We start from the raw sequence: 27961 nt of genomic DNA, 5'->3' as shown, positions 1-27961 counted from the left end.
ATTGTTTTAGGTGTTGCATTGGGGAATTATCATGGTGGTGCTGTTTATTCCTGTGAGCGTAAGAAAGCATTAGGATTATTGAATTACCAGGTGTTCGGATGCTAATGGGGTAACTGGGGACATGTGTCCAATGTAGAGCGTCGTCAGTGTTCTCCTCTAAATCCACAGCTAATCTAAAAGTATTACAATTTAAGTTTTGTTAACAGAAGATGGGTTTGTTTGGTCAGTAGAGCTTTACACTAAAAAAAGAAATGTTAGGTTAAATGGAGAGTGAGGTAAATGTGAGTGTGGCTATATGATGGACTGACAGCTAGTTTAGTGTTTACCTCTTAATTTACATTTACTTATTGTCTTCTGTACACATATAAGTTATTGACACCAGTCAAAAACCATTACAGAGACAAAGATGAACACACACAAATCCATTGATTTTAACCAATCATGCATTTATAGCATTTCATCAAAATGTGGAATTCTATACACAGTGATATAAAAAACAGTTTGAATGTTTTTCAGTTTAAAATAATGTTCAAAAAGAGACTCCTAGAACAATATGAACATGGTGTTTAGGGTTATTTGTTTTCCAATTTTAGTGCAGAGAGTTGGTGTGTAAGTACTTGAATTTGCTAATGTATTATTTGTTTTAATTTTGTTTTTCTTCTCATTAAATAATGCTGTAATATCATTATCTCAGTAGAAATTTAGCAGTTAACTGTTTAATACTTGTGATCGAGTAAGGGGCAGGTGATATAAGAAGTTCTTCCCCCTGCTCCTTTCTAGACATATAATGTAATAAAGTTGAATATTCCTTGTGAAAACCTTTACCTTGACAGAATGAAAATAAATTAAGATTCACACAATTTTTACTCCCATCAACAGCTATTAAATAGTTTATGAAATAATATAGCCAAATGGTACACAAACAAGATGTTTTTATATATTATTATATGATTATGGTTAAACAACTGGGCTGCATGGTGGCTTGGTGGTTAGCATGTCTGCCTCACAGCGCGTCGGTCTTGGGTACAATCCTTGGGGTCCTTTCTGTGTGGAGTTTGCATGTACCCCCCCCCCCCCCCCCCCCCCCCCCCCCCATGATGTGTGGGGTTTTCTCCACGCAAGCTGTTTCAGCTCTTCCGCATTAGGACAAAGGTCAAGAGGGATATAAGAGTTTGTTTACGTTTATATCCCTCTTGACCTATGACCCCCCAGGTCGCACATGCGCAGTTCCAGAGTGTGAAAAGGCTTATTTTAAACTGAAATACATTCAAGCTGCTTTTTATATCGCTATGATTGTTAGGTTGATTGGAGTCTCTAAATTGCCCGTAGGAGTGAATATTCCCCTGCGATGGACTGGCGTCCTGTCCAGGGTGTACCCCCGCCTAATCCCCAGTGTGAGCCGGAGATAGACACGGACAGACCCCCGCAACCCTGAAATAAGACAAAGCGGGTCTGACATTTAAATAATCTCTTCATTGTCACTATGCATTTCACTATCTGTAGAGTCATTTGGAAAACATGCGATGTCGTTAAATACAGGAGCGTAGCTGCTGTAAGGAAGTCGCAGGTTTAGGAAGCGCTCCCATTTCTCAAACTCACCCCCAGGTGTGTTCTGGCATGCAGCAGAGAAGCAGCATGACAGTCCAGAATGGGATCTGTGCTTACACACTACCACAGGGTCAGGGATTTGTGCACTTCCACTGATGACAGAAACGTGTTCCCGCTCTGAGTCTGTTTCACTCTCAGATGAAACATCCGTAATCAGATATGAGCTAAACGTGGACGATTGCTGAAGTTTCTGGATGTCTTCATAGGTAAGAGCTTGTGTTGGTTCCGTAAGTTTCGACAGTGGCGTGTGTTTGCGTTGTAGTGGCTTGTTTTGACAAAGGTCATTTAGAGGCTTTACGGGGTTTGTTATCTGCACCCCTGACTTCTGCTGATCAGTTCTCACTGCGTCATCTCCTCTTTTTTGACACGCAACATCTGGGCCCTCTAAACAGTAAGCCTTGTTGTTGATCTCACGCTCTCCTTTTTGCATCAAACTCGCATCTTGATGTCTTGCATTTCTACACCCCAATTTTAAAAGCCACAGAAACACTCCTAGGATGGATATCAGAGGTAGAACCACAGCTATGAGCCACAGGGGTTCACCGTCCTGCACTTTAAGGCACAGGTCCTTCTCCTCTGCTGAGGAGACGCAAACATCACAATCAGGATAGGAGACATTATGTAGACAGATACAGGATCTGTTCAGTAGAAGAGACGAGTGGAAGCAAACGCCTTCAGAGCCGCAGCTGGACTGAAAGAAGGTGGAGCTCGGCCAGATGTCCACCATCAAACTGTGACCACTGAAGGGAAGAGGGTATCCGTGCACACTGAAATACTGCACACATCCATGGAAACCTGACACACACACAGACACACACACACAAAATTAAGATAACAGGTTTTTTCTACAGTGATCCCTTTATAAATGTTGATCTTATGTTCACGTTTTTCTTCATAAGTATGCAGGTTGTAGTTGAATATGTTTCAATGATATAAATAAAGATATGTATCAAGTACTTTTCTATCTTGGTTGCATTCAGAGTACCAGCTCATAAATGGATAAAAAATATGGTTGCAAACGGGCGAAAAATATCCGGTAAATGTTCACAGGAGCTTGAGCTGGGGAATTTTTGGATTGTTCAATGTAAACTATTCATGAGAATTAAACGTATCATGACTTTATTGTCACTGCCCAAGAATATACAATGAAATTTGTGTTGCTACATTCTCACAGGGCAAGAAATAAATACGTTTAAAACACTATTAAAACACCAATTAATTCCAGCAAAGTTAATTTTGTCTTCTTTTTTGAAATAACACGTTTAGGTTTCATTTATTCAAACTACTTTTTTCAGGAAATTTACTTTGAAACTTACTTTGAAATTCACTTTGATCACTTTGGTCTGTTTTCCTCAGAAGTGTCTGCTGATCTTATGATTTCTTTCTGGGCGTGACCAACTTGACAGTTCTGGCTGGCCATTGCCAGAAAGAAGCTCAGCAGACCCTCTGAGGAAGACTGACAGTTGGCAGTTGAAATATGTCAGGAGTTTAAAGTAAATTTCAAAGTAAGTGTCAAAGTAAATTTCCTGAAAAAAGTTGTCTGAATAAATGAAACCTTACCATATTTCCAATAAATAAAAAACAATCACCCAAAGTTACAGGATTTAAACTGGAAATTGGAAGTCATTTTAAATAACTGTATTATAATAAAACATAAATGTTAGCATCCATTCATAAAAAAACATTACCTTTTAACTAGGGTCGCAAAATTCTGTGAATTTTTAAAGTTGGAAACTTTCCATGGGAATTAACAGGAATTATTGGGCAAATTTAGAAAAAAGCAATGTTAAATATAGTTTTTTGCATCATCTAAAAATCAGCATCAGTTATTTAAAAAGTGACCCCCCATTCCTGGTTAATTACAATAAAAATGTTGCCATAAAATGTAACACATTTGAACATTCCCAAAATTCCAGAGTTTAACTTTCAGTGGAAATCGACCTGAAGTTTTCCACCCCTTTGCAACCCTATTAACAAATACAGTTTTATCTATAAAACAAGACTTTACTGTAGCACAATGTACTTTACAAAAGCTCAAATCTTTAGAAACTTCATCTGATGATGAACGTTTACCTTTTTCTGGGTGTTTTCTGTCTCCGGCTGGAGCCGCACCGAGAAGAATCTTTTCTACACCCACAGGGCTGAGGTCCATTTGTGTCTCTGTGCTGTTAATGACTGCTTCACCATCTACAGACAGGATGTAATTCTGACCATTGTTGAATAGGGAGAGCGCATGCCAAACACCATCAGCTACAGTGACGTCCACGGTCAGCTCTGACACGCGTCCTGACAGCGGCTCCTCAGAAATGCACACAAGCTTTTTGTCTTTTACCTATATCAGAAAAAACATGTATTATATTTATAGTAAAAACCCCACTACGACAAATACCTCAATGATGTGACATCACACATACCTTAAGCATGATGTTCTCCATCTGTTTCTGCACAAACACCAACACTCCATCTTCGCTTGTTTTAAACTTAATGCTTATCACTGCGTCAGCGCTTCCATCTTTTCCAGTGTTCATAGATTCCTTCAGTATGTAATCTCTCTTGAATCTCTCCTTGATAACATACTCAACATATTCAGTACCATTGAACCACAGCACAAGGTCCTCATACGTTTCTGTAGCATTGAAAAATAGAAACAATAAACAGTTGGACGATTCAAACCAAACAAGTACAGGGAATACAGTAACTGTTTTACCTTCAGTGCAGTTTCTTCCAGTAAATGGGATTTTGCACTCACAGAAATAGTCAGACCAAAGGTCATAACACACACCGTTATTCCCACAGGGGACACCGTGACATGGTGACGCTGTTGCTCGAGGACACCTTTAACGATTCACCAAAGAGACAAAACAAAACACAAACTATGAGGAAACTGACAGCGTAGAACTTTTAATTCTGGTGTTTCTAATGACCAGGGGCCTCGTTTATAAAACTATGCCTCGGTAAAGGCATAGTTTTATAAATGATAAAACCAGGAAGTGCGTACACAAAAAAACTGTCAGGCTTATAATCGAGGGCGCACGCTCGTCCCACTCCCGTTTCCGTTTATAAATGACAATCAACTCGAAAGTTGTTGCACGTGAGGAACCATCGCTCATATGGTGTTTATAAAAGGTCAGGTGAACGCCATTAATGAATATTCACTAAAACAAATTTCACGGTGGACCGAGGGGGAAAACGAGCAAATAAAACAAATTTGCCAATTCATTTTTCGAATTTAATTCAAACTCCTTTAAAGTGTTTTTAAATCATTGCATGGCCTCGCACCACAATACATGGCAGAACGTCTTCACCTAAGTCCCTGCTCGAGTACTTTTAGATCAGCTGACCAGCGTCTGCTAAAGGTGCGAAACAACAGAAAAAAGCTCAGAGGCGACCAAGCTTTTGCAGTTGCGGGTCCGAAGCTGTGGAACGCGCTGCCACTTTATATCAGAGAGGCTTCATCTCTGCCTGTTTTTAAATTTATTTTAAAAACATATATTTTTACTTTGGCGTATGGTTTTTAGTTGCATTGATTTTATGTACTGTTATTTTATAAGTTGTATTGTTTTATTGTTTGTCTTATAGTGTATGTACTTTTGTCAATTTTGTACAGCAGTTTGTCCCCCTCTTCCTGGGTTTTTAAAGTGCTTTATAAATAAAGTTGGATTGGATTGGATTACCCTCACAGACTAAAAGATGGAGGATCATTGGGGAATCCCTCTGCATTATAAAAAACATAAACAGGTAGTAAAACACCTTTGGAACTATACGTAATTCACAATATTTAGTTTCAAGTAAAACCATATTTTTCATCAGTCCCAGAGTGTTTACTGGTCAGTGGCTGGGATGAGTGAGGCCACAGGCACCGCAGCGCCTTGTCCTCATGAGGGGGTCGTGCCTATAGGTCTCGCTGGTCTCTGAAGATCCTCTTTCTCCAAAGTCTTACACATTGTGAGTGTGTTTCTTTTTATAACAGCAGGTGTTGTAGTCATCGACTCCTTTTTCAGGTTACAAGCTAACGTTCTGACACCCTAACCTTTGCTCCGAAAATCAGTTTACAGAATCTGACAAAACCAAACAATTATTTTTGCCATGATAAAAATAGCTTTAGCAGTTGTCTGCTGTTTTTAGTCTTTTCATTTTGCTTTGAATGCAACCAACCTGTCAATGACGTTAAAGGCGGCAAGCGCGGTTGAAAGTTTCAGCTTTATCCCATTAACGTGAATGTTTCGAATGCATCCTACGAAATCATGGGCTGAAAGGTGAGCGGGATGCAGAAGTAGAACCTTAATGCTTCTCACTCCGCCAAAAGTCACGTTACTGCCGTCCACATCAAGTGTCCTTATATGGACAGAAAGAAAGACAAGAACAAAGCAAGTTAAAGCACAGACAAATGTTTAAAAAGGTTAAAATGTTACTCATGTGTCCCTGAAACCTCTTTGTGAACAAACCATCCCTCCTTGAAGAGCAGAACCCCTTGTTGTCTATCTCTGTGCAGTTGTCAACATTCAAATATCCAATCTGTGAAAAATAAACACGGCCCAACTTTTCACCCACATCGCACACAAAGCTGTCTGCTTCACATCAGCACCTACGTTACCAATCCTCCTCACGGTCACACTGTGAAAACGTCCATCTGCTACGTTCTTGTGTGTCTTCAGCCTGACCGATCCAGCACCCAGATCATAGGAGAGCTGCACCGTTCCATCCAGTATCTCCAGTATAAAAAAGTCTCTGCTGGACGGGCCTCCAGGATTATAGACGAGGAGGGAGTTTTTCTGCACAGTCGCAAACTCCAGAAAAATGATGTTAGTCCGGTGATCTAATGGCGGGAACTCCAGGAAGGAAAGCTCCTCAAAGCCATAACTCTGTTCTTCACAATGGATTCCACTGACACCTGCATTAAAAATCGATCACAGTGGCAAAAAATATGATATTTGAAAAGCTGTTTTGGTTTCATATGTCAATATATGTTTGTTTGTCTTTTAATTTAGTGAAATACTAAAATATATTTTTATTTCTAATCAATGGCCCAGGGGATCATTTTTAAATGCAATCCTTCCCAGGCATCCCAACTGTGTTCACCTGCATTTCCACTTGTGACTGAAAGGTCTCGGTATGTTTTTCAATTTTGCGAAAGAAAATTAAAAAAATTAGGCATTGTTCCTTTGCATCGTTCTCACCAAATGGACAGTTACAGGAGAATCCTGTCAGTGAACTGACGCAGCTGCCCTCAGCACAGGGGCTTAATCGACAGTGGTCTTTAACCTTTTCACATCTTCTTCCTGGAAACACCAAAATACATATAGTTTTATGACCTATAACAGACACCACACTTTTGAACAAAATATATATTTTTTTGAATGATTTTCCATAAATTGGAACAGGTTTTTTTTCTTTTACACAATTATGTCAATAGGTCTAATATTAATACATTGGTGGAGTTAAATAAATGAGTTATTTCTTATTTGTACAAATACTATAAATCTAATGTTACTTAGGGGTTTTTAAAATTAGGATTTATAATGGCAAGTACCAAGCTTTTAAACAAGTTTCAAGTACATGTTCTTATTAAAGATTTACAAATTTAAATATCTTAAATGTACAGGAATCAAAATAGACTAAATATTTAAAATTAGGAATTAACCCTTTAGACAAATTAATAATAACAAAAATGTGAAATTCTTGAGATCCATTTTTTGGTAGTTAAAGTCTATTATATTTCAAAACTAACATTGCTTTTTCCACTGAATTGTGATAGAGTCTTTAAATAAAATAATAGTTTTTTTTTTTAACTTTTTAATCTTCAATCAAAGGTTTCAGAAAGGATAAATATGTAGATGCTTTAGTTAAAAATGGTTAAAAATGCATATATTAAATTAACTTCCCGCATTATCCTTCTGCAATTGGATAACTGCCAAACTCTAAGATAACTTCTGATTTGCTTCAATCAAATAAAGTCCTATTGTATACAATGAATGTGTTTATACCTCAGTATAAAATACTAATTGGATTCAATTTTGTCAGCTCAAACAAACAAACAAAAAAAAGACTTAAAATCCTAACTGACAAAGTTGAAGTTAACACTGTTTGATACGTTCAGATCATCTGTAGAGTCCTAGAAATCTATGTATCTCACAAATTTAGTGTTTCATGCAAGATTTAAAAACTACTGGTTCCTGACCTTCAAATCCAGGCGCACAGTAACAGCGATATCCTTCTTGTGTGGCTACACAACTTCCGCCGTTCTGGCACTCGACCTTTAGACATTCATCTTCATCAGCTGAGCAGATGGTGTCTGTGAAGCCATCCTGACAGCGACAGAAGAAACTTCCCTCGGTGTTCACACAGGTGGCCTCGTTTTTACAAGGACTTGCTTGACATTCGTCCATGTCCTGTTCACAGCGGGAACCCATGAATCCGGTCTGGCACGTGCAATTAAAAACCTCTTTTTGTGGCGACACAAAGATGACTGCTGCACTTTCAAGAACCAAAACCTCTTGGCTGACGTAGATGTTTTGGTTACATCTTGCCCTGTTTTGACATGGACTGGTGAGACATGGATCACTTGTGATGTGAGAAATTGACACATTGCTCTGCTTCTCAAGTAATTTCTGATGTCCAGCAGATATACCGCTCGCTATCTCTCTGTTGATGTATTCACCATTGTAGTTTCTGACTGCAGCTAACAGGAGGATTTCATTGCCACTGTCTTTAATTCCAAACACGTGGGTCTTCGAGGCCTGTAGGTTAAACAGGCTGTCCAGAGCTTTTACAAACCTCAGGTACTTCTTTGACAAGAACTCTTCCATTGATGTTGAAGCCACGTAGAAGAAAATACAGCTATCCACAGAAGCATTGGTGAAACCTTTGTAGCTAACATAGATGCTGTTGTTTACTGGAAGGTGGAGCTGGTCTGAAGCTTCAACGGTGATGTTTAGAGTGGCCTCACCCTGAAAAGGAGACGACCACAGGCCACATGTGCCGTTATGTAGGGAGAACATGTTTACAGGCCCACTTTTTATGGAGCATACAAATGTGTCAGACTCATCCTGATCATCTGGATGAACATGACCAATCCACCCTCCTTGAAAAGAAATACCAAAATACTTCACCTCAATGAAGATGTTTCTGGGTGATGGTGGGTTATCGTTTTCATCCATGACATTGATGTGGAATGTTGTTGTTGATGATTGAGGTAAAGGAAATCCTGAATCACTGACACCCACCAAGACAATATATGCAGACATTTGCTCTCTATCCAAAACACTTGTGGTAATTAAAACACCATCAGAAGTCAGTGAAAAAGTGCCTGAGGAATTTATCAACCAGTACGTAAAAGGACCCTGGTTTGGAGGTGAATCTGGATCTGACGCATTTAATCGTGCAGCAATGGTGCCTTGGGGCTGATTTTCCTTCACCTCTGCCAAAGTGGAAATGAGCATGGGAGCGTTGTCATTAACATCCACAATAGTGACGATGACATCCGTCGTTCCAGTAGCTGGTGGAGAACCGTTATCAGTGGCCGTGATAGTCAGATGGTATATTGAGCACAGCTCCCGGTCGAGGCGAGAGTTCACTGAAACAACACCGCTGCTTGCATCGATTGTGAAAGAGAGCTCTGTGTTTCCACTTGCAATGCTGAAGAAGAAACGACTCCAATCAGAAAACGAGTCCTGGTCCAGAGCGCTCACCTTCACTACTGACGTCCCTATTGAACTGTCCTCACTAATATTTGCCAAGTAACGGGTAGAGGAGAAAATTGGTGCATCATTGGTGTTAATAACATTGATGTGTACCAAGGCCTCATCTGTATTCATTTCCGTGATCACACCAGCATTTTTTGCCAGTACTTTTAAAATAACTCGACTGTTGCCTAGTTTCCTTAAACTACTGGTTGTGTATATTTCTCCTGAAAGTTGGTCAATTTCAAAGCCCTTTTTCTTATTTGGACCAAACATTAGATAAAACACCAGTCCTTCACGTCCAAGGTCATAATCTGTGGCTTTAACTTTCCCAACTAGCGTACCAATTGTCACATTTCTAAAAACAGAAAAGTGAATATCTTTATTCCTGAACGTGGGTGTGAATTCATTGACATCAATGATATGAATAACAACATGTGCCAGACTGAATAACGTGTATCCACCTGGATTGGACGCTTTAATTGCTAAATCAAACATCTGCTCATCCTCAAAATCAAAGAGTTCCAAAGTAGTAATGGTGCCATTCCTTGAATCGACCTTGAATTTATCCACAGGGCCGACAAATAGTGAATAGAATATTTGTGCATTAACTCCTGAGTCGTTATCAAATGCTTTCACGTCTGCAACGACCGATCCAATTTCAGCATTTTCTAATACAGATGCGATGTACTCTGAGGATGAAAAGACTGGAGGGTTGTCATTCACATCTTGAACCCTCACTGTCACATTTAAAAGGCTTGTTTTAGAAAACCAGCCACCGTCCATCGCTTTGACTTGAAAGTCAAAGCCATCTTTAATTTCAAAGTCCAATTCTTTGATCAGTGTCAACAGTCCAGAGGCTTTACCAACAGAAAATGGCAAAGACTGATTCTTGAAGGTGACTTGATATGTAATTGCACCATTGGCACCATAATCCCTGTCTTCTGCTTGAATTTTCCCAATCACTGAACCCACAGGCAAGTCCTCTGGGACGGAGAAGGAGACACGTGATCTGCTGAAGCTAGGAGCAAATTGATTCCTCCCAGTAATTTCCAACATAACTCCGATCTGTGATGTCAGAGAGGGAAAGCCTTGATCTTCGGCCTCAACAAGTAGATGTAGGAAACGATTTGCACTCCCTGCGAGGGTTCGGTTTAAAATTAGTTTCCCACTGTGTGGTTGAACCCACACAAAATTAGATGAGTTTCCTCCTTTTAAAACAAACTTTATATCAGTGCTGCTATTCAGATCAGGATCAAAGGCCGTAAGTTGAACCAGTTCGGTTCCCACAGCCAGATGATGAGGAACAGCCAAGAGAGTTTTGACAGGTAAAAACATGGGTGGATAGAGGTTATGAGGCTCTGATCTCACAGTTACAGTAGCAGTGCTGAACAAAGGAACACTGCCGTGGTCAAAAGCAATGACTCTAAACTGATAGATGTTAAAGAGTCTCAAAGGCTGCTTGGTATAGATTTCCCCTGTTGACGAATTCACCCAAAACTCTACATTTGATGGTTCCACAAGATAAAGAATCTCTGCGTTTTTCCCAACATCTGCGTCTGTAGCAATCACCTGCAGAACTAAAACCTCTTCGTCTCTGGTTTCAGGGAAAACCACATTATAAAAAGCATGAGAAAACTCCGGTTTGTTGTCATTGACGTCTAAAATAGTGACCGTGACATCTGTGCTGACACTCCATGCTGAATCATTCACAACTACTTTAAAAACATAATGATCATGCTCCTCTCTGTCTAGTGGAAGCACAACAGTGATGAAGCCTGTGGTTAAATCAATGTAGAAAGGCAGATCTTCATTTTCATCAACAATGGAGTATGTGAGCGTATTAGCGCCAGTATCATCATCACTTGTGGTGATTTGACTAACTGTGTGTCCAGGGGGGATATCCTCTGTCACCTCAATGTAAAATACTTGTGTGAAATGTGGGGGGTTGTCATTTTTGTCTAAAACGGTGACGACAACAGTTGTTGTGTCCTTGTTTTGTGGGTTTTCTAACTCTGCAGCTTCAATGGTTAGATTAAATTCAGCAATGTGTTCTCTATCTAAACTACTAGTGGTGCTCAGTAAACCATTTTCTGGGTCGACTGAGAAGATGTCCTCACTGTTTCCCTCCGTTATCCTGTAAACCACCATGCCGTAAATGTCAGAGTCTGCATCAACAGCAAGAACGTCACAGAATATTGATGGTGGGGAGTTCTCAAAGACATTGCACTGGTACTCCCCTTGAGTAAACTGCGGCGCGTTATCGTTCACATCTGAGATATTTAGGTACACTTCTGCAAATGATGAGAAAGGAGGCGAACCGGCATCTCGTGCCTCTACCAACAAAGGAAAGTCTTTTCTGTTTTCATAATCCAACGGCTTCTCAAGTAGTACAGCTCCACTTGTTTGTTCCACAAGAAACACATCTTCAAAATTTCCAGAGGCAAGATAAAAAGATATAGGCTCCGCTCTGGAGCTCGCTGCAGAGATCACAGCCACCAGCGTTCCCACAGGCTCGTCCTCGGAGAGTGAAAAATGCACGATTTCCACATTCAGTCGTGGGAAATCTGAAGAGTTTTGAAACCGGACGCTAACTGTCGTGATGTCAAATTTAGGAGTTTCACCAGCGTCTTCTACGTGCACATGCAGAGTAGAATCATCATTATCATGGATGTCACTTGAAGAGAAGATAGCACCACTATGTGGATCAATGGAAAACAGATCGGAGCTCGGCCCATATAATGAATAATATAGCTCAGCATTCATGTCAGTATCTTCATCCGTCGCTTGAACGGCACAAACCACTGAACCTGTAACACAAAGGGCAATATATTCAGGTTCACCAGCAAGTCCAACAAATGAATAAATGTATTTCCAACTAGAGGAAAGGTTTCCTACCAGCTTTTAAGTCAATTGGAACATAGGCCACATAAGGGCTGTTCAGGAACTGTGGCCAGTGGTCGTTGATATCACCAATAAGAACAATTACAAGCACAGAGCTGAACAAGGGCTCGGCGGGATGGGAGTCACTGCCAATCACAGTCATCCTGTAAATGGCTTCACTCTCCCTGTTAAGAACCCCTGTTGTATACAGTTCCCCAGAAGTTTCCTCAATAGCAAAAGGTACGTCTGGGTTTTCAATGAAATACCTGCATAAAAGAAGCATATTTTGTTTTGCTTTTTATTGCCCTACTGTAGATTTTTGATGATTCACTTTACCTTATCTCCCCACTGACACCCTCATCAGGGTCCGATGCAGTAATCATGGCGAAGACAGTTCCTATTGCACTGTCCTCTGACACTATGGTGTTATACGCCTCCTCGGGAAATTCTGGATGGTTATCATTGACATCGTCCACTACGATGTGCAAAGTCAATGTGCCGGTGAGCGATGGTAGTCCTTTAAACGATACAATGCCATAAATATGAAGTTTATCTCGATTTATGTTAAAAAACCGGTGTCTATCAGTGTAATTACCTGAATCCACAGCAGTGACAGTGATAATGTAGAGCGAATTCTTCTCTCTGTCGAGGCTGTGAGACACTTCAAATGAGCCATTGGGTGAAATAGAGAATAAGTCATCATTGTTTCCATTTTGCATATGATAAACAAGCTGACTATTGATCCCTGAATCTTCATCTGATGCTGAGGCCTGAGTGGAAAAAAACGATTATAAATATCATAAAATTGGGAAGTAGAAGGCTGTCAGTGCTCGATCCTTTCAAATCCCTTCAACGCATGCACTTCCTTCACTCGCAATCTTCACGACAGAGCTCCAGGGACGAGATATATGAATGTAAACCAAACATACAACGTTTGTTAAATATTTTAATGGTACACATGTAAATATGTGACTGTTTTTGGAGTGTTTTTAATTGTTCATTTAAATTTAAAAAGACAAAAAAAGAAAAACCACCGCAAGATGATATATATAAAAACACGTTCATAGCGCAATTATACTTTGTATACTTTGTCGACATTTAGAAATATTGCTTTTATTTTGCGAAAATCTTTAATGGAAACCCAACTATTGACAATCAAACAGAAAATAATGTAAAATCCAAAATAAATCAGAATTCACTCAAAATACAAATTTCCAACATTTTGGGAAATCTCGGTAGCACATTTAGAATGCACAAACAAATGATTTTTAAATCGCAGGGTTTCAACCTTTTAAATAGTACAAGAACTGCCGTAAAATAGGGTGACCGGATGTAGACTCGTTTTGCGCATTTGTTGAAAAGGTTCTGAAAGGATTGAGCCCGTGACAGGATCGGGCACTGACAAGGGCTCTCATTTGATGGAAGTGCAGCAGCACCTGATGTAATATATGAGGGAAATTGTCCTCGTTCTCCTTCACGTGTAAAGTCAGTGTTTCTGGAGAAAACCGAGGCACGACATCATTGACATCCAAAACAGTAACGATGATGGTGGATGTAGCCGATCTGGGAATGTTCCCTTGATCTACAGCAATCATGAAAAAGGTGTAGTTTGATTCCCTCTCTCTGTCTAGCCGATCCATGACTGTGACAACACCTCGAACCGAGTCGACTACAAACGGACTTGTCTGAGTCAGCTTATATCGGATTCTTCCATTCGGGCCTGAGTCTCTATCAAGAGCCTGAGCCTGAAACAGGCTGGTTCCTCTGGCGACGTCCTCCTGCACTTGAAGGCTGTAAGAGCTCTGGGACATTTCAGGGTTGTGGTCATTGACATCCTCAATAATCACAGTGACTTGAATTGTAGTGGCCATCTGAGGAGATCCTTCATCAGCAGCAGTTACAGTAAGAAACAGGGTATCCACCTCCTCTCTGTCTAACGTTCCCATCAGAAATATTTCTCCACTTCGACTATCAATGCTGAACATGCCTTCAGAGGTGTTGTTCAAATAATATAAAACTGTTCCGCTTGGTCCACTGTCTTCATCCATAGCTTCTACAGTCATTATAACAGAATAAAGTGGGGTGTCCTCTGGGATGGAGGCACTTTTAGCTGATACAAAAACTGGAGCGTTGTCATTGATGTCTTCGATGTACACAATGACATGGACTGCACTGGTGAACTGTGAGGACACGGGCTGGACGCAGTCATTGGCGGTGATGGTCAGATTGTAGAAGGATCGTTTCTCCCAGTCTAAACCCTGGTTCAGACACAAACTACCAGATGAGTGGAAGAAGAATGTTTCTTCTTCATCTCCACTGGCTATTTTCACCTTCAGGTCCCCATTTTCACCTGAAAAGAGAAAAAACGCAGGCAAAATAACATCCATACTCATCTTTAACAACATTGGTAAACGTGCATCAGCTGTATTTGAAAAATCATGAAAAATAATCTTGCTTTATCAAGTATGAGTGTGTCAAGTAAAATGTGCAAAGTCTGAACAATAGTGCTCACTTTGATATTTTTAGTTTTGTTCATAGTGCAAAAGCATCATTTTGTGTTGCTTTTTGACACAAAATGATGCTTTTCCGATTAAAATGGATACAAGCCATTAAACGACAGTATTTTTGTTTATTCATTTAAAAAGACTTGTTTCTGATGAAACTATCAGGAAGAAAATTACATTTTTACTAAATTAGTCTGCTTACGAGGATTTTTTTCCATTATCAGTTTGATGCATGAGTTGACTATATTTTTTGGAATAGATATTCAGTTTTTGAGTATTTTAGTACAAAAAAGGGGTACATTTTTTATTTTTTTTAATTAAACTTTATTAAAAAAGGCAAAAATTGTGAGTATTCTTCTTCAAAACTCATAAATAACATGAGATGTGAAATCGCCTAGCCTATTTTAGAACATTAGTAAGATAGTAACAATGAAAATCTAAAATAGGTTAAGGGTATTCTCATGCCCTTCCTGTCATGATATTGTCCCTGTAGTGAGAATTTTGAAGAGAATTTATAGGTGGTAATACATTAGGACTTATATACAGTATATATTTCTATATATATACTGTACGATCACCTACTCATTACATAATCAGATGAAAATTGCACTTAGTCTGTTTTTATGTTGCATTGTTGACTAAGTTGTTTAATTACCGGTAAGTGTTATTTTACTGTTATATTTTTCATTTAATGAAGATTAAAAATGAGAAATGTTCAACAATCAAAGCTGGACCAGTTGACAACCACTCATCTAAAACCCATATTTTTGAACGTGAATAGTATATCAATGTTTCACGCTTACCATCATCTTTATCTGACACATTTATAGACAGGAAGCACATGCCCACATGGGTGTCCTCTAATAGTGAAGCAGAAAACACATCCTGGCTGAAAACAGGGGGGTTGTCGTTCACATCCAGCACATTGAAGTAAACTCTGACACTGGACACTGAGTCCCTCTGCTGCACCTGCACCGTGAGAACGTAGAATCGCTGGGTTTCAAAATCCAGGCTGCGAGATAATAGGAACTCCCCCGAGATGGGACTGAGAAGAAAAAGGCTCTCCCCATCATCCTCCTGCACAGAGTACGTGAAAGGTGTGAGAGTCTCAGACATGGCCTCCACCTTTCCCACCACGGTTCCTGTAAACAAAGTGAAACATGAAATCAATCAGGAAACTGGTGCAAAATGCAACACTTGTGTATTCATGAAGAACCTGGTGATGTGTCTTCTTTCACTTGGAAGGAATAGACAGTGTTCAACGAAGCTTTGTGTGTTCTCCATCTTTCATCAGGTTGTAAGTCTCCAAACCATAGCTCGGTGGGAACAGACGGAAGCCAAGAGAGCTTTCCAGTAGTCCTCACTTCAGAGCTCACATTCACACGTGTAGAGGAAGAATCGTGTGAGGATGCAGAACCAAACACCTGTGGAAAGGTCACCATACAACACATTCATTAACAACAACAAAGTGTCTATTTGTACGGTTGCCGTAAGGACAACCCCCGATGCTATTGGTACGTATTGGTACGGTTAGGTTTAGTCTTAGTCATGTGACCTAAACTGGCCAATGAGGGGCGCTGCATATGGATAGAATGTCGGTATATTGATATGGCAACCATACGAATAGCCACTACCTAAACAACAACATCTAGCATAACAACATGACAAAAACTTTAATAAATGTCCCTTTGGGAATTTTAAAATGTTAACATATATCCTAAATTCTCAGGGGAACACACATTTTGAGACTTAATTCTACCATTAAAATACAGAGGTGAAAGTAATGGATGACAAGTACTCACGTTATTGTAATTGAGTTGCTTTTATGGGTACTTGTACTTTTTTGAGTATATTTCTAAATCAGCAGAGGTGTAAAGACTACGGATATATCTTACTCAAGTACAAGTACTGTTACTTGATTTAAATTGTACTGAAGTACAAGTACATGTAAGTCATACATAAAATACTGAAGTAAAAAGTAGCTCAATTAAATAGTACTTAAAGTAAAAGCTACTACTTACTTTCACCCCCCCCCATATTTATTTTTGGTAATAAATCTTGCCACGGTTCTCTTGCAGACAATAAACATCTCATGTATTAACTTAAAAAGGAATTCAATGCTGTGTTGGCGCCGTGCATTACGTTTAATCTGATTGGTCGGCTATGATGTGATGCATTTGATTGTTGTCTGGTCATTTCATTTTTTGTAGTTTAGCAATGTCCGTTGATCATTTTAAAATATAAAATTAATAATTTACTCCGTAACAGTTGGGTGCAGAAATGTAACAAATGTTTTACTTCTTTTAAAACGTACTTAAGTGCAAATAAAAATAAGTACAAAAAAGTTCAAGTACCCATAAAAGCAACTCAATGCCAGTAACGTGAGTACTTGTAATCTATTACTTTCACCTCTGTAAATCAGTAATTTTAAATTCATTGGGGTTATTTTATTTTAAAAAGAATTGTATATTTTGACAAAGCTTTTATTTTATACAGATGCCTTTGTGGGAAATAAATTATGTTCCAAATGTGCAAGAATTTGCCTCTTCCTTTTTAAGTTTATACATGAGATGTTTACTGTATGCAAAGAACCATGGCAAGATTTATTACCAAAAATAAATGTGGGATGTGAAAGTAACTAGTAACTTTTACTATTTAATTAAGCTATAATTTTTACTTGTACTTGAGTATTTTATGTATGACTTACTTGTACTTGAGTAGAATTTCAATCAAGTAACAGTACTTCTACTTGAGTAGAACATATAAGTAATCTTTACACCTCTGCTCAAATATGCACTTAATAACTAAAACACAAATCATTTATCTGTAGACTTTTTAAAACAAATTACACAGATTTTGGTGTTATTTCTACACTTCAAAATTAACACATTGAGAAAATAAGACCATCGAAATGGGTGTTTTTCCCCCCAGGGCATATGTTTGTCATGACTTTATTAAATTATGACGCTAGGAAATGCTATTTTTAATTCAATCAAATAAATGTAAAATTAAAATTGATGCTGAATTATCAACACGTAACCCCTTAAAAGCAGGGAACAATATTAAAATATAGCCAGCAGAAATCCTTACCATAAATTGGGAGAAAATGTGAAAATATATCCTCCATGGTCCAGATAAGTCCATCATGAGTTTGACTTTCAAAGAACTTCTTTGTGGGTCATGATAATGAGGTCAAGTGAAACAAATTGATTAACAACAAAAAAAGAAAAAAATAATAATAATATATATATATACATGTCTTTTAAATCAACTGAAGAAAGGAATACCACAGATCAATATACGGTGTTACCTCCTCAACAAACAACACAACTAAAGGAAAACTAAACTTCTGAATGTTCTCTCTTCAGAGACATGGTGGACACGCCTGTTTGACATCACTTTATGCAAATATAACAAAAAGGTTCCGACCAAAAAGGTCCTCCTTGTTACCATCTCATACTTTTCCTCTGAGGGTTTCAGTGTTGAGTTATCGAGGATTTAACCAGAGACAGAAAGCTTTTGATGCAGTTGGCAAAATAAGACCTTATATAAATAATCACAGGTTATAAAAGGGAGAATAACCCGTTTAGAAAAGCTTTTACTTTATCTAACTATTTTACATCAAGTCTAACAGAGGTTTTCTTACGTTCACTCTACAGAAAGGGCATCAGCACTGTGGCTTTATTCATGACTTCAGGCACTTTTAAGAACTTTAGAAGTTCTTCAGAGTTCCATCGACATGTGACACCCACAGCCCCCAAGTGACTGAGACAGAATCCATTTACAAAAAAAGGGGGGAATTTAATCCCAGCATGCAAACACTGAGAGTACTTCTTTGAAATCACATTGGAAAGATTGCACACTGTACCTAGAACACGCAGGATTTCCCTTTTCTGGTGTGACAAAAGGTTTTATTAAATAATCAGTGATGTAAGTTACGTTCCCTTGCATGAGGATGAATCAAAAGTGAACAAACTAGTGGAAATGTTACTGATAGATCACCTTTTGTATCCATCTTGAACACATTGCTGGCTTTTTAAAACCTTGAAAGGATTCTCTATCGCATACTGAAATCTGAACCCAGTCACTTTGCATTTATCAGACATTGAAAAAAAAAAAAAAAAAAACCTACTTCTTTTTAATAGAAAATGTAAACGGCTGCAATATTTAAGTTTTTCTGCCTGCGTACCAGCAGGTATTGTAAATGCATGACGCCATCTAGTGGAGTGAAGTCGTAAAGTTGATTGGGAAAATAGTGATACTGCATATATATATATATATATTTACTGATTTGTGTATTTCTGTTGACATGTGTATTGTTTTTGTAAATCCTGGTGTTTTCAAAGATAATGTATTACTGTTGATATTTTTTGTTGTAAATGTGTTTTCAGATATTGTATTTCTATTAAAAATTCTAGTATTCAGAGTTATTTAGTAAATTCCCATGTTTTCAGAGATAGTGTATTGTTATTGGTTTGGTGTATTTCTGTTAATAAAAAATTGTTTTTTTGTGGTTTCTTATGTTATTTTGTGTATTCTTATTGATAAATAAGTACGGTAGGGCAGCCGTTGAAAAGGAGGAACTGTTTGAATTCCTAATACGGTTTTATTTTGCATTGATGTATTGGAATATTAAATTTTTAGTACATAAAGGATTTTAAACAATGAATGAAACTGTTCATATATATATGGAAAATCAGGTTCACCACCTATAACACATTTGAAACAAAGACAAGAACGTTAAAAAAAAAGAAGACGTTTATTGAAGACATTCTTGAATGTCGACAGCTGCATTTGATATTAGAGTGGTATTCAAAGAACAATAAAAAGACATTAGGACAGCACGTAAAAAAATATTCTCCAAATAAAGATTACACTACCAACTCAGAAATCTCATTTTTGAGTTGAAAAAACGGCTAAAGACGAGTCACTTTTTGACCAAATTTGTAGTCCTCCTAAATCATCTTATTGTATGGCAGGGATATAGAGCTACCACTAGAAAGTTTCAAACGTAAGATATGTAGTGTTAACTTTACAAAAAATGAGAATAACACTGTACATCTTAAAAACATTAAATATACACGAGTTCTTGTTCAATCGGACTTCTGTTTCAAAATGGTAGATTGAGTATATTAGGATTATATGGCATAAACAAAACATCAGGTCCCATCCATAGGCGTTCTACTACTCATCATCCTCTTCGTCGTCCTCGTCCTCTTCATCATCTTCTTCCTCATCGTCATCATCGTCAGCTGCAGCGGCTGATCCAGAATCCACAGTTCCCTTCGTGCGGTACATGACAACATCCTGTGGAAAATCCAAAAAGTGCATCAGATTTTGTTTTGAATTTGCTCGTGTTTATGTATCAAACACAGCTTGGTGCGAAAACTCACTTTGTCGTATTTCTCCTTCAACTTAGCCGCGTTCCTTTCATACGGCTGCTTCTCTTCTGGACTCAAACCGTTCCACCGCTCTCCCAACTTCTTAGCTGTGTCGCCAATGGTGAGCCCGGGGGTCTCTGCTTTAATCTTGGGACGAAGATCTGCGCAGAATAAGAAGAAGGCGGACCTGTGGGGGACGAAAATAAGAAAACATATATATAAAGTACAGCTTATGCTACGACACAATCGAGATTTAAAATAAAATATTGTGTGACGTGGACACAACAGCAGTACATACGGTGGTCTCTTGGGGGCGTTGGGGTCCTTGAAAGGCTTCTTCTTCTGGCCCTTGGGGGGAATGTAATTCCTCATTTCCTTTTCATGACGTACCTTGTCCAGTTTGGCCATGTCCTCAAATTTTGTTTTCTCTTTTTGAGACATTGTCTGAAAATTAAAAAATGAAATAAAGCAAATGTAACACTAATACCAACGAGCTTAATAAATAAAGCAGGGGTGTCCAACAAACAGGCATCTCTGTAAATATGTATACATCTATATTCTTTATACTTTTTTATATGATATTCTTTTTAATTCCAAAGTTACTCTACTAAAACGATTTTAGTTCAGGGGCCAAATTCAGAGCAGTTTAATCTCAAGTGAGACACAGATTTGATGCGGTAAAACAAGTTATTTCAACATTTCTGTGCCCTCGTTTGCACTTCTACGTATACATAAAATATTAAATATGTAAGAATCAATAAGGTACAGATATCAGTCCCAACAGGATCTACACTTTAAATTTCCTTGATTTTGCAGCCAATTTCTATTTAATTAAGGGAAATACTGTGTAATAATTTGACAAAATTGTATTTTGTAAGAATTGTGAGTTTTTTTTGCAAGTTTAACATTAAAAATGAAAGCAATTATGTGATCTAATTCACACCAGTGGTTCTCAAATAGAGGGAGTACTTAAAAGTGAACTAGTAAAAAATTAACAATTAAAAGCTTAATGTTTATTTGAATTATAAATGATAATCATAAACAGTCTTGATTTCAACATATCAAGATGACTGGAAATGTTAAAAACTATAGAAATATTTGTATTCAATAGGCAATAAATAGTGTTTTATTCCACTTATTTACAAAAAGGGATCCTTTAAAATGTGTGTAATCACTCATTCAGTCCATCATTATGCTATATAGTTGTTTTTTCATAGTATTTAGAGCCAAATGTTGTACTCTGACAGAGGGTACTTGGATTCAGAAATAATAGAAAAGGGTGAACTTGAGCCAAAAAAGTTTGAGAACCACTGATTTACACAATGGTTCATGTTTTCTCTGTATTTTTTATTTATTTTTTCTTACTTCTCTTGCGGGCCAAATTGGACGTTCCAAAGGTCCGAATTTGGCCCCGTGGCCATGAGTTTGACAGATGAAAAAAAATAAAGAAGTATTTTATATCTTCCAAATCATTTCAATCACCTTCCATCTCTCAGAGCATTTCTTGGAAAACTCAGAGAAGTTGACGGACGCCTCCGGGTGCTTCTTCTTATGCTCCGCACGGCATGTTTGCACAAAGAAAGCATATGAGGACATTTTGCCTCTGGGCTTCTTTGGATCTTTCCCCATCTTGAATTACTAAACAGTGAAAGTGAGACAGAAACAACATTCATTGACAACACAATTAATAACTTTTTTTTTTTTTAACCAAATGTGTACAAACAGCTTTAAAGGGGTAAAAAAAATCCATTGGTTATTATTTGCATGCTTGTGGCTTTGTCAGTCCCATCCATTGTTTAAAGCCGGTGGCTGGGGGAGGAAGGAGGAGGGAGGAGAGGGGGGTGTCTGGGTTGACTGATGAGCCTTTGTATAAAAAAGCATTTTCTACAACTAGCTTCATTTAACTAACAGCTTTAACCTAACATTCTATAAATGCTGTTTAAATGCTGGGTAAAGAACTATTTTTTTTTTTTTTTTTTTTTGGGAGGGGGGGGTTAAATGCTGTCCTACGATAGAACCTGTAATGCATGCCGACTCAGAGCTGCTGGATGAATACATTAGCATTAGCTGTTAGCATGAAGCATCTGGCTTTGTATGTCTATGCCAAAGTTGAGTTTAAAAAATAAGATAATTTAATACAGCCTGAACGTTGCGCCATTTTAAGTCGGGGAAAAAGCTGTTTAAATTTAAGGTGTGGTTTAAAATGTTGTAAATAAATTAATATTATGCTGATTTTAACCCTATGGAGGAATACAATTTACATATGGCTCACTAATGCATTCAATTTAAAGTCTCAACCATACATTGTGCAAACTACGAGGTAATAACCACACTTTAAAAAAGAAAAAAAACAAACATATTTTTCCTTGAATTATACAATTGTAAACTATATTTACAAATGCAGTAATCAGATGTCATAGTTTCTCTTCAATTGCCAAGTGCATAGATAATTAATACTGGCGAAAATAGAATAGATTGCAAATACAGATCTCGTAGTATTTGATGTAAAACTAAAACTTAACTTTACGGCTGTAACATTGCCGTATTGTAATTAAATGCCTTTAATTTATCGTTTTCGTGACCAACTTCACCCGTGTCTTTGTGTCCTGTTATCTCTGAGCTAAGCTAACAAGCCACAGAGCTCATCTCATGAGACGATTATTAAAATGGCTGATTAGGGTTGCTAACAAAGGTTAGCATGTTGTTTGCACGCATCCCCGCCCTATCCTTATCGTCTTCTCTAAAATGTTCCAACCGGGCTGTCCGCCATTGGAAAATACTGATTTAATTTAAAGTTCATATAGGCTTGTAGGACGTTGCCATAGAAATGAGTGGTGGTCTACTCTGTAGCACAGACGGACAGCTTCAGCACCGGTTACCAACATTCAACTACGAGCTTAGCCACGCTAGCCTCAATGCAATGCTATCGACACGCTTTACAGAAAGTTCACGTCACCCAAATTAAGCCAACTCCGTGAACAATTACACAAACCCACGGTTATTCCCTGTTTGTCTTAGTGATATTAACTCACAACGTGTTTGTCAGTGGTTGAGAATGAGATAGCACGTTTTAAAAAGCAGCAGCGTGACACAGTTAGCATGCTATGACGCAAAGCTATTTGAACAAATAAACGCAATGTGGACACAGGCATGGCTAATGCTAGTATGTGGATTTATTTAATTGAACGCTCAAAAATTTTCGTGTTAAAAAAAAAAAAAAAGAAAAAGTAAGCTTACCCCAATAGCGATGCTAGGTCAGTTGTACGTAGCTACGTCTTTAGACAATGGGGCGAACGGCTCAGTCAGTCAGTGCTAAGGCGCTCTTTGAGAGGGAGGGGCCTTCTTCTGCGCGCTGCAGTAAAACACACGCTGATTGGCTACCAACAAGTCGTAGGGCGTCAAACCAAACGACAGGGCGATGGCGGTAAACTTGATTAAATACAGTTGAGTTGAAACCAGAAGACACGACCACACACACTGTGGTGTATTAAACACACACAAACATGTGGTGACAGGAAAACAGTTCATTCCTAACGAATGCAAAGATTTTGAGAAGTTCATTGCGGAATTATGAGCAATATATTCATTTTATTACAGTGGCTGAGAAGTGAAAAAACAATTTTAGGAATGCCACAACAAATTCATTTTTTCAGCAAAAAAACTTTGACAAATGCCACAACAAATGTACATTTTCTAAACGAATTAATAGAATTATTTGGGGCAAAAATACAAATTACAAAACACTTTCAAATGTTGAATGTAAAAGTAAAAGTGTTTCCATATTTGTAAATTAATTTCTTTCTTTTTTTTTTTAGCATTTGTATAATTGATGCAGCAAATTTTCTTTATTTGTATTATGTCTTTGTAAAAGTGTGGCATTTTATACATTTATTTTCAGTATTTGTAAATATTTGTTCTCAGTATTTGTAAAAGTGATGCAGTAATTTCTAAATTTGAATTTAGTATTTGGTATTTTGTTAATTTATTTGTGGTATTTGTAAAAGCGTTTTGCTTGAGAATTTAAATTTCTTGTCATGGCATGAAAGTGTCATCCTATCTTCTAAAATAAACCGTTATTTTAAACAGACCTTCCGTAAAACATTTTTTCTCCATTAAATCGAATTAAATAAGTTGTTATTTAATGCTTTGAAATATTTTTGCTTATCTGGTTTACTTTTGATTTCGCTCACATAGCTGTTTATGGATGAAACAAATGTTATTTTATTGCATATTCTACACTTCATTTAAAACAAGAAAAGAAAAATAAACAATAAATTGCTCTGTTTGTCTGCTTATTGTATTTCACCTTTCATCTCATCTTTACTGACAACAATTCAAAAATTAAAAGCTGCTATCTTCAGAAAACCAACTTAATATCTGATGTAATTTTGGTGTTTATAGATAACACAGGAGATTCTAATCTTCTCTTATAAATAAACCCACATTTTTTTAATGGGCATTTATACTATTTCCTCTCTCCATGGCATCAACAAGTGAAAGAAAAACATGTACATTTTTAATGCAACATCTCCCCTGCTGAGCAGCTCAAGGCATTCTTTCAAATGTTGTGAGTCTCCATAACCACAGCCTGGAGACAGAGCGCTGGGATCAAGTTTGCCGCTCTACAGATACTTCTTAATAGTTAACTTTCTATATATTTTGCTACTCACAGGCATTAAGATCCAGGGTTGTCAGTGAACATCTTTTCTACACTTGTGTCTGGACTGGAGAAGGATTTGACAGCAAAACCAAATGTTAACACAAGGCGCTGAAACAAAAAACTGCTCTCCAATGACAACTGAAGGTAATTCTAGACTAACGTAAAGGCACAACCATTTTTTATTAAACCCCTCAGATGATAAGAAAAACGTGTCTTTTTTTAATTGTAATTCATTCATAATATATGTAGTTTTTGCTTTACTTCAATGTGCCAAGTATCTTGAAAACTATCAGGTTTCATTAGGTTTATTATGTTGACAATTTTACCCCATGTCCCTCTGTTTGCAGCACTAAGTCTGAGTCGAACTTTGAGTGCAGCATGTTTACCTTCTGGTATGTTTGCACAGGTTATTTAAAGAGCTGTCACAATGTATTTCTATTTTGACTTTAGAGGGCAAACATTGGTGGGATCCGTATGAAACATCTCACAGAAAACATTTCGTCCAGCATCCAAAACCAGCTGCTGACATGAAGTTGTAAGTTTTATCTCATTGACATTTGAGTCATTCCGTGTCATTTCAAGACATTTTCCAGGACGTCCCACACGCTTTGGTCTAAAAAAAAAAAAAAAATCAGACATTTTTTCCAATAGTTCCGTGATTAATCAATAGGCACTCTGTACATTTTTAGTTTGATTGGATGAATACTTTTTGAGATATGGCCTATTTAGTGAGGGGGGTATGTGTCGATTTTCACGCTTCCTTATTTTTCTTCCATTTTCAGCTTCCAATATCTCAGGAACTAGACCACATAGGAAACTGGAATTTGGTATAGTAATACAGCCCCACCTACGCTCTCAGAATATTTAAAAATATCTGCTATAAATACTATTTGGTGGACATGCCAGCTCCTCAAATTTGGAAAAAAATCAGTCTGAGTTTGGGACTCTAAAACATTCAGTAAACAACTTAAGAAATTAAGGAACATTTGGTAAAAACAATTGTGCGTGGCCATTTGTTGAAATTACATGGAATGACCCGTTTAGTTTGAAATACCGTAGAAAAGTTTGCTTCTAATTTCATGCCTGTGTTGATTCACACAGGCGCCCAATGACCACATCACTCGTAGATTCTTACTCACTGTCTGGACCTTTTGGCTCTACTGTTTACAATAAGGACTTTTCCTGGATGCCAGTCAGTAAACCTGAGTGTATTCGCACTGGAACAGCTTCTGGAAACAGGAGAAACAACCCACAACCCAGCAAGGTTGGTATTTAAGCTATTTGTTGGCCCTCCATTCAGCGCCCAAGTTCAGTGCAGTGCTTGGCCTTTATAAACACAATGTAACCTTTAACAAAAGATGTAAACTTCAAGGCCTTTCTGATGTGGAGGATGCCGAGAGATTCTGCACAAAGCTCAGAGTATGTTTTGCCATCTTGGAAATGTCCTCCATCTGATAAGGACATCAGTGAAGCTCTGAAAGCACAGTATTGCTCCACCTACAGATGTGACTTCCTGCATCGGCCTCAAGGTTTGACATGTTTATTAGGCCATGATGTACAGTGGACAGCAGGCCAGACTACGGTTGGGGTCGATTATAATTATAATCACGTAATTGATCATTAATTACAATTATGACATAATTATAATTATAATTGCAACAGAAAATATGTTTTGCTGTCATAACTGTAATTCAATTGTAATTGAGTTCAGATAACTGAATTGTAATTGTCATTAAAATTCTCTAAAAACAGTTATTTACTGTGCAATTTAAATAAACGCAAACCTGGGGAACCATGTTACATTTCTATGGTTTACACATACGTAGTTAACAATTATTAAAATATGAGGATCACATTTTACCGTTTAAAAAAAATTGAAATCAAGGGCTATACTGACAGAGAAAAGACAGACGCCCACACCAAAAAATATTAATACCAATTTTATTTATTTTTTATTTTTTTTGTAATTCACTTTTTATTTGTAAATCACATGGGTAGACACAATCTCACTTATACAATTTTATTTAATTGTAATTAATACCGACATTCTTATGGATAAGGAAGCCTAACAAGGTGATGAAAAACAAATTCGATAGATTAGATAATATTTTTTAGTGTATTTAATACATGGGTCAAAACTGACCCGTTATCATAAGAGATGACTAATTTAATTGTAATTGAACTTTAGTAATTGAAAACATATTTGTACTTGACTTTTAGGGGAAAATGATAATGGTGATTTTAATCATACTTTAAAAAAAAATGTTGGTCACTGTAATCAAAATTGAGTTGGAATTGAATATGAATAATTGAAGATGTAATTGTAATTGGCCGCAACCCTTGGCCAGACATCATTAGGTCCAGATATAAACATGCTTCATCCTCTTTTTTGGTACTTTCTCCACAGAATGTGATGATAGGGTTCAGGTGAAATATCCTGCACTCTACAGATAATGAGCTGAAGGCCAATTTCAGTCAGCTGAAACAAAAGCCTGAGCTGCTCTTTTAATGTTCTTGTTTCAGATGCAACACAGAAAATCTGGTATAGGGTCACCATCCTGAAAAGTTGAAAAAGCCTTGTTTACGGCTGTTTCGTATGTCTGACTCTCCTCCATCTCCATCTGTTGCAGTTCCCGCGGTCGCACACAGGCATGTCCAGCAGAGAGGAGCAGATCTGACAACATATGACATGTTTTTTGAAAAAAGAATCCCAGACGTCACATAAGTCTCAAAGTCTCTGCTGCCACAGGAGCTGCGACAGCTACACAGGAGTCTACCTCAGGGAGGTCGGCCATGTTTTGTCTTTGAGCATCTGCCTATTGGTCACTGACTGTCATTCAGGCAGATGGGCTGACGTGTGTTTCTCTTGTATGTTTCAGAAAAAGAGGCTGTGAAAAGAATTCTAAGTGGCAATGGTTGTTCAAACCATAAAGAAAAAGTCATTACACTCCCAGCTGTTGTTAATAACTCCTGCTCACCTGAGTGGATATCAACATGGCCAGGACATTTCTAACATTAGATTATTGTTTAGAATAATGATATAAATGAATAAAGTGTGAGAGTTAAACTTTTTTTGTCTGTGTGTTGAAACAAATAAATATCAAACCCAAAATGTGTGGATAGGATTCTTGTTGAAGGTTGTGAGAGGCTTTGGGTTCATGTCCCGGACATGCCCCCACTTTGTCACAAACCCTGAATGGCTAATAAGGTATGTGACAAATGAGGAAACCATACAGTCTTACTTTA

The 27961-nt window shown here is 37.7% G+C and overlaps 3 protein-coding genes across 4 annotated transcripts; 1 reads left to right on the top strand and 2 right to left on the bottom strand.

Annotated features, from left to right (window-relative positions):
- Window positions 1-1107: 1107 nt before the first annotated feature.
- On the bottom strand, window positions 1108-17979 carry LOC114474998 (protocadherin Fat 4). Of its 2 annotated transcripts, XM_028465650.1 has the most exons (16): window positions 17765-17979; window positions 15891-16098; window positions 15478-15816; window positions 13607-14520; window positions 12766-12940; window positions 12507-12687; window positions 12186-12436; window positions 7787-12097; window positions 6786-6887; window positions 6198-6499; window positions 6038-6123; window positions 5764-5943; window positions 4316-4443; window positions 4023-4234; window positions 3682-3940; window positions 1108-2403 (listed from the first exon to the last, which is right to left on the bottom strand). In XM_028465650.1, the coding sequence occupies exons 1-16, from the start codon at window positions 17819-17821 to the stop codon at window positions 1460-1462; spliced, it is 8649 nt and encodes a 2882-aa protein (XP_028321451.1). In that variant the 5' UTR covers window positions 17822-17979; the 3' UTR covers window positions 1108-1459. The 2 variants fall into 2 exon arrangements, with proteins under 2 accessions (XP_028321451.1, XP_028321452.1); XM_028465651.1 differs by lacking the exons at window positions 1108-2403; window positions 3682-3940; window positions 4023-4234; window positions 4316-4443 and having other exon boundaries at window positions 5785-5943; window positions 6054-6123.
- Window positions 17980-19414: 1435 nt separating this feature from the next.
- On the bottom strand, window positions 19415-23419 carry hmgb1b (high mobility group box 1b). The gene is made up of 5 exons (XM_028465685.1): window positions 23293-23419; window positions 21538-21693; window positions 20354-20499; window positions 20068-20242; window positions 19415-19981 (listed from the first exon to the last, which is right to left on the bottom strand). The coding sequence occupies exons 2-5, from the start codon at window positions 21682-21684 to the stop codon at window positions 19859-19861; spliced, it is 591 nt and encodes a 196-aa protein (XP_028321486.1). The 5' UTR covers window positions 21685-21693; window positions 23293-23419; the 3' UTR covers window positions 19415-19858.
- Window positions 23420-25822: 2403 nt separating this feature from the next.
- Window positions 25823-27728, top strand: tex26 (testis expressed 26). The gene is given in 4 exon segments (XM_028464980.1): window positions 25823-25979; window positions 26088-26244; window positions 27346-27501; window positions 27595-27728. Coding segments are annotated over 4 exon segments (603 nt in total). The 5' UTR covers window position 25823.
- Window positions 27729-27961: the final 233 nt, after the last annotated feature.

The sequence above is a fragment of the Gouania willdenowi genome, chromosome 13 (assembly GCF_900634775.1).
Source record: "Gouania willdenowi chromosome 13, fGouWil2.1, whole genome shotgun sequence".
Taxonomy (NCBI): domain Eukaryota; kingdom Metazoa; phylum Chordata; class Actinopteri; order Blenniiformes; family Gobiesocidae; genus Gouania; species Gouania willdenowi.
The sequence above is the reverse complement of the archived record's forward strand: the minus strand, read 5'-3'. Positions and strand labels throughout refer to the sequence as shown.

Bases quoted from the DNA above. Each gene is read 5' to 3' on its own strand.
- LOC114474998 (XM_028465650.1), bottom strand. From the start codon at position 17,821: ATGATGGACTTATCTGGACCATGGAGGATATATTTTCACATTTTCTCC. The intron at 12,688-12,765 runs GTAATTACACTG...TATCGTTTAAAG, and splicing joins TGTCACTGCTGTGGATTCAG to GACTACCATCGCTCACCGGC. The intron at 5,944-6,037 runs GTTTCAGGGACA...TGTCCATATAAG, and splicing joins GATGGTTTGTTCACAAAGAG to GACACTTGATGTGGACGGCA.
- hmgb1b (XM_028465685.1), bottom strand. From the start codon at position 21,684: ATGGGGAAAGATCCAAAGAAGCCCAGAGGCAAAATGTCCTCATATGCT. The intron at 20,500-21,537 runs GTGATTGAAATG...TTTAATTTTCAG, and splicing joins AATGCTCTGAGAGATGGAAG to ACAATGTCTCAAAAAGAGAA. The intron at 20,243-20,353 runs GTATGTACTGCT...CGTCCCCCACAG, and splicing joins AACGCCCCCAAGAGACCACC to GTCCGCCTTCTTCTTATTCT.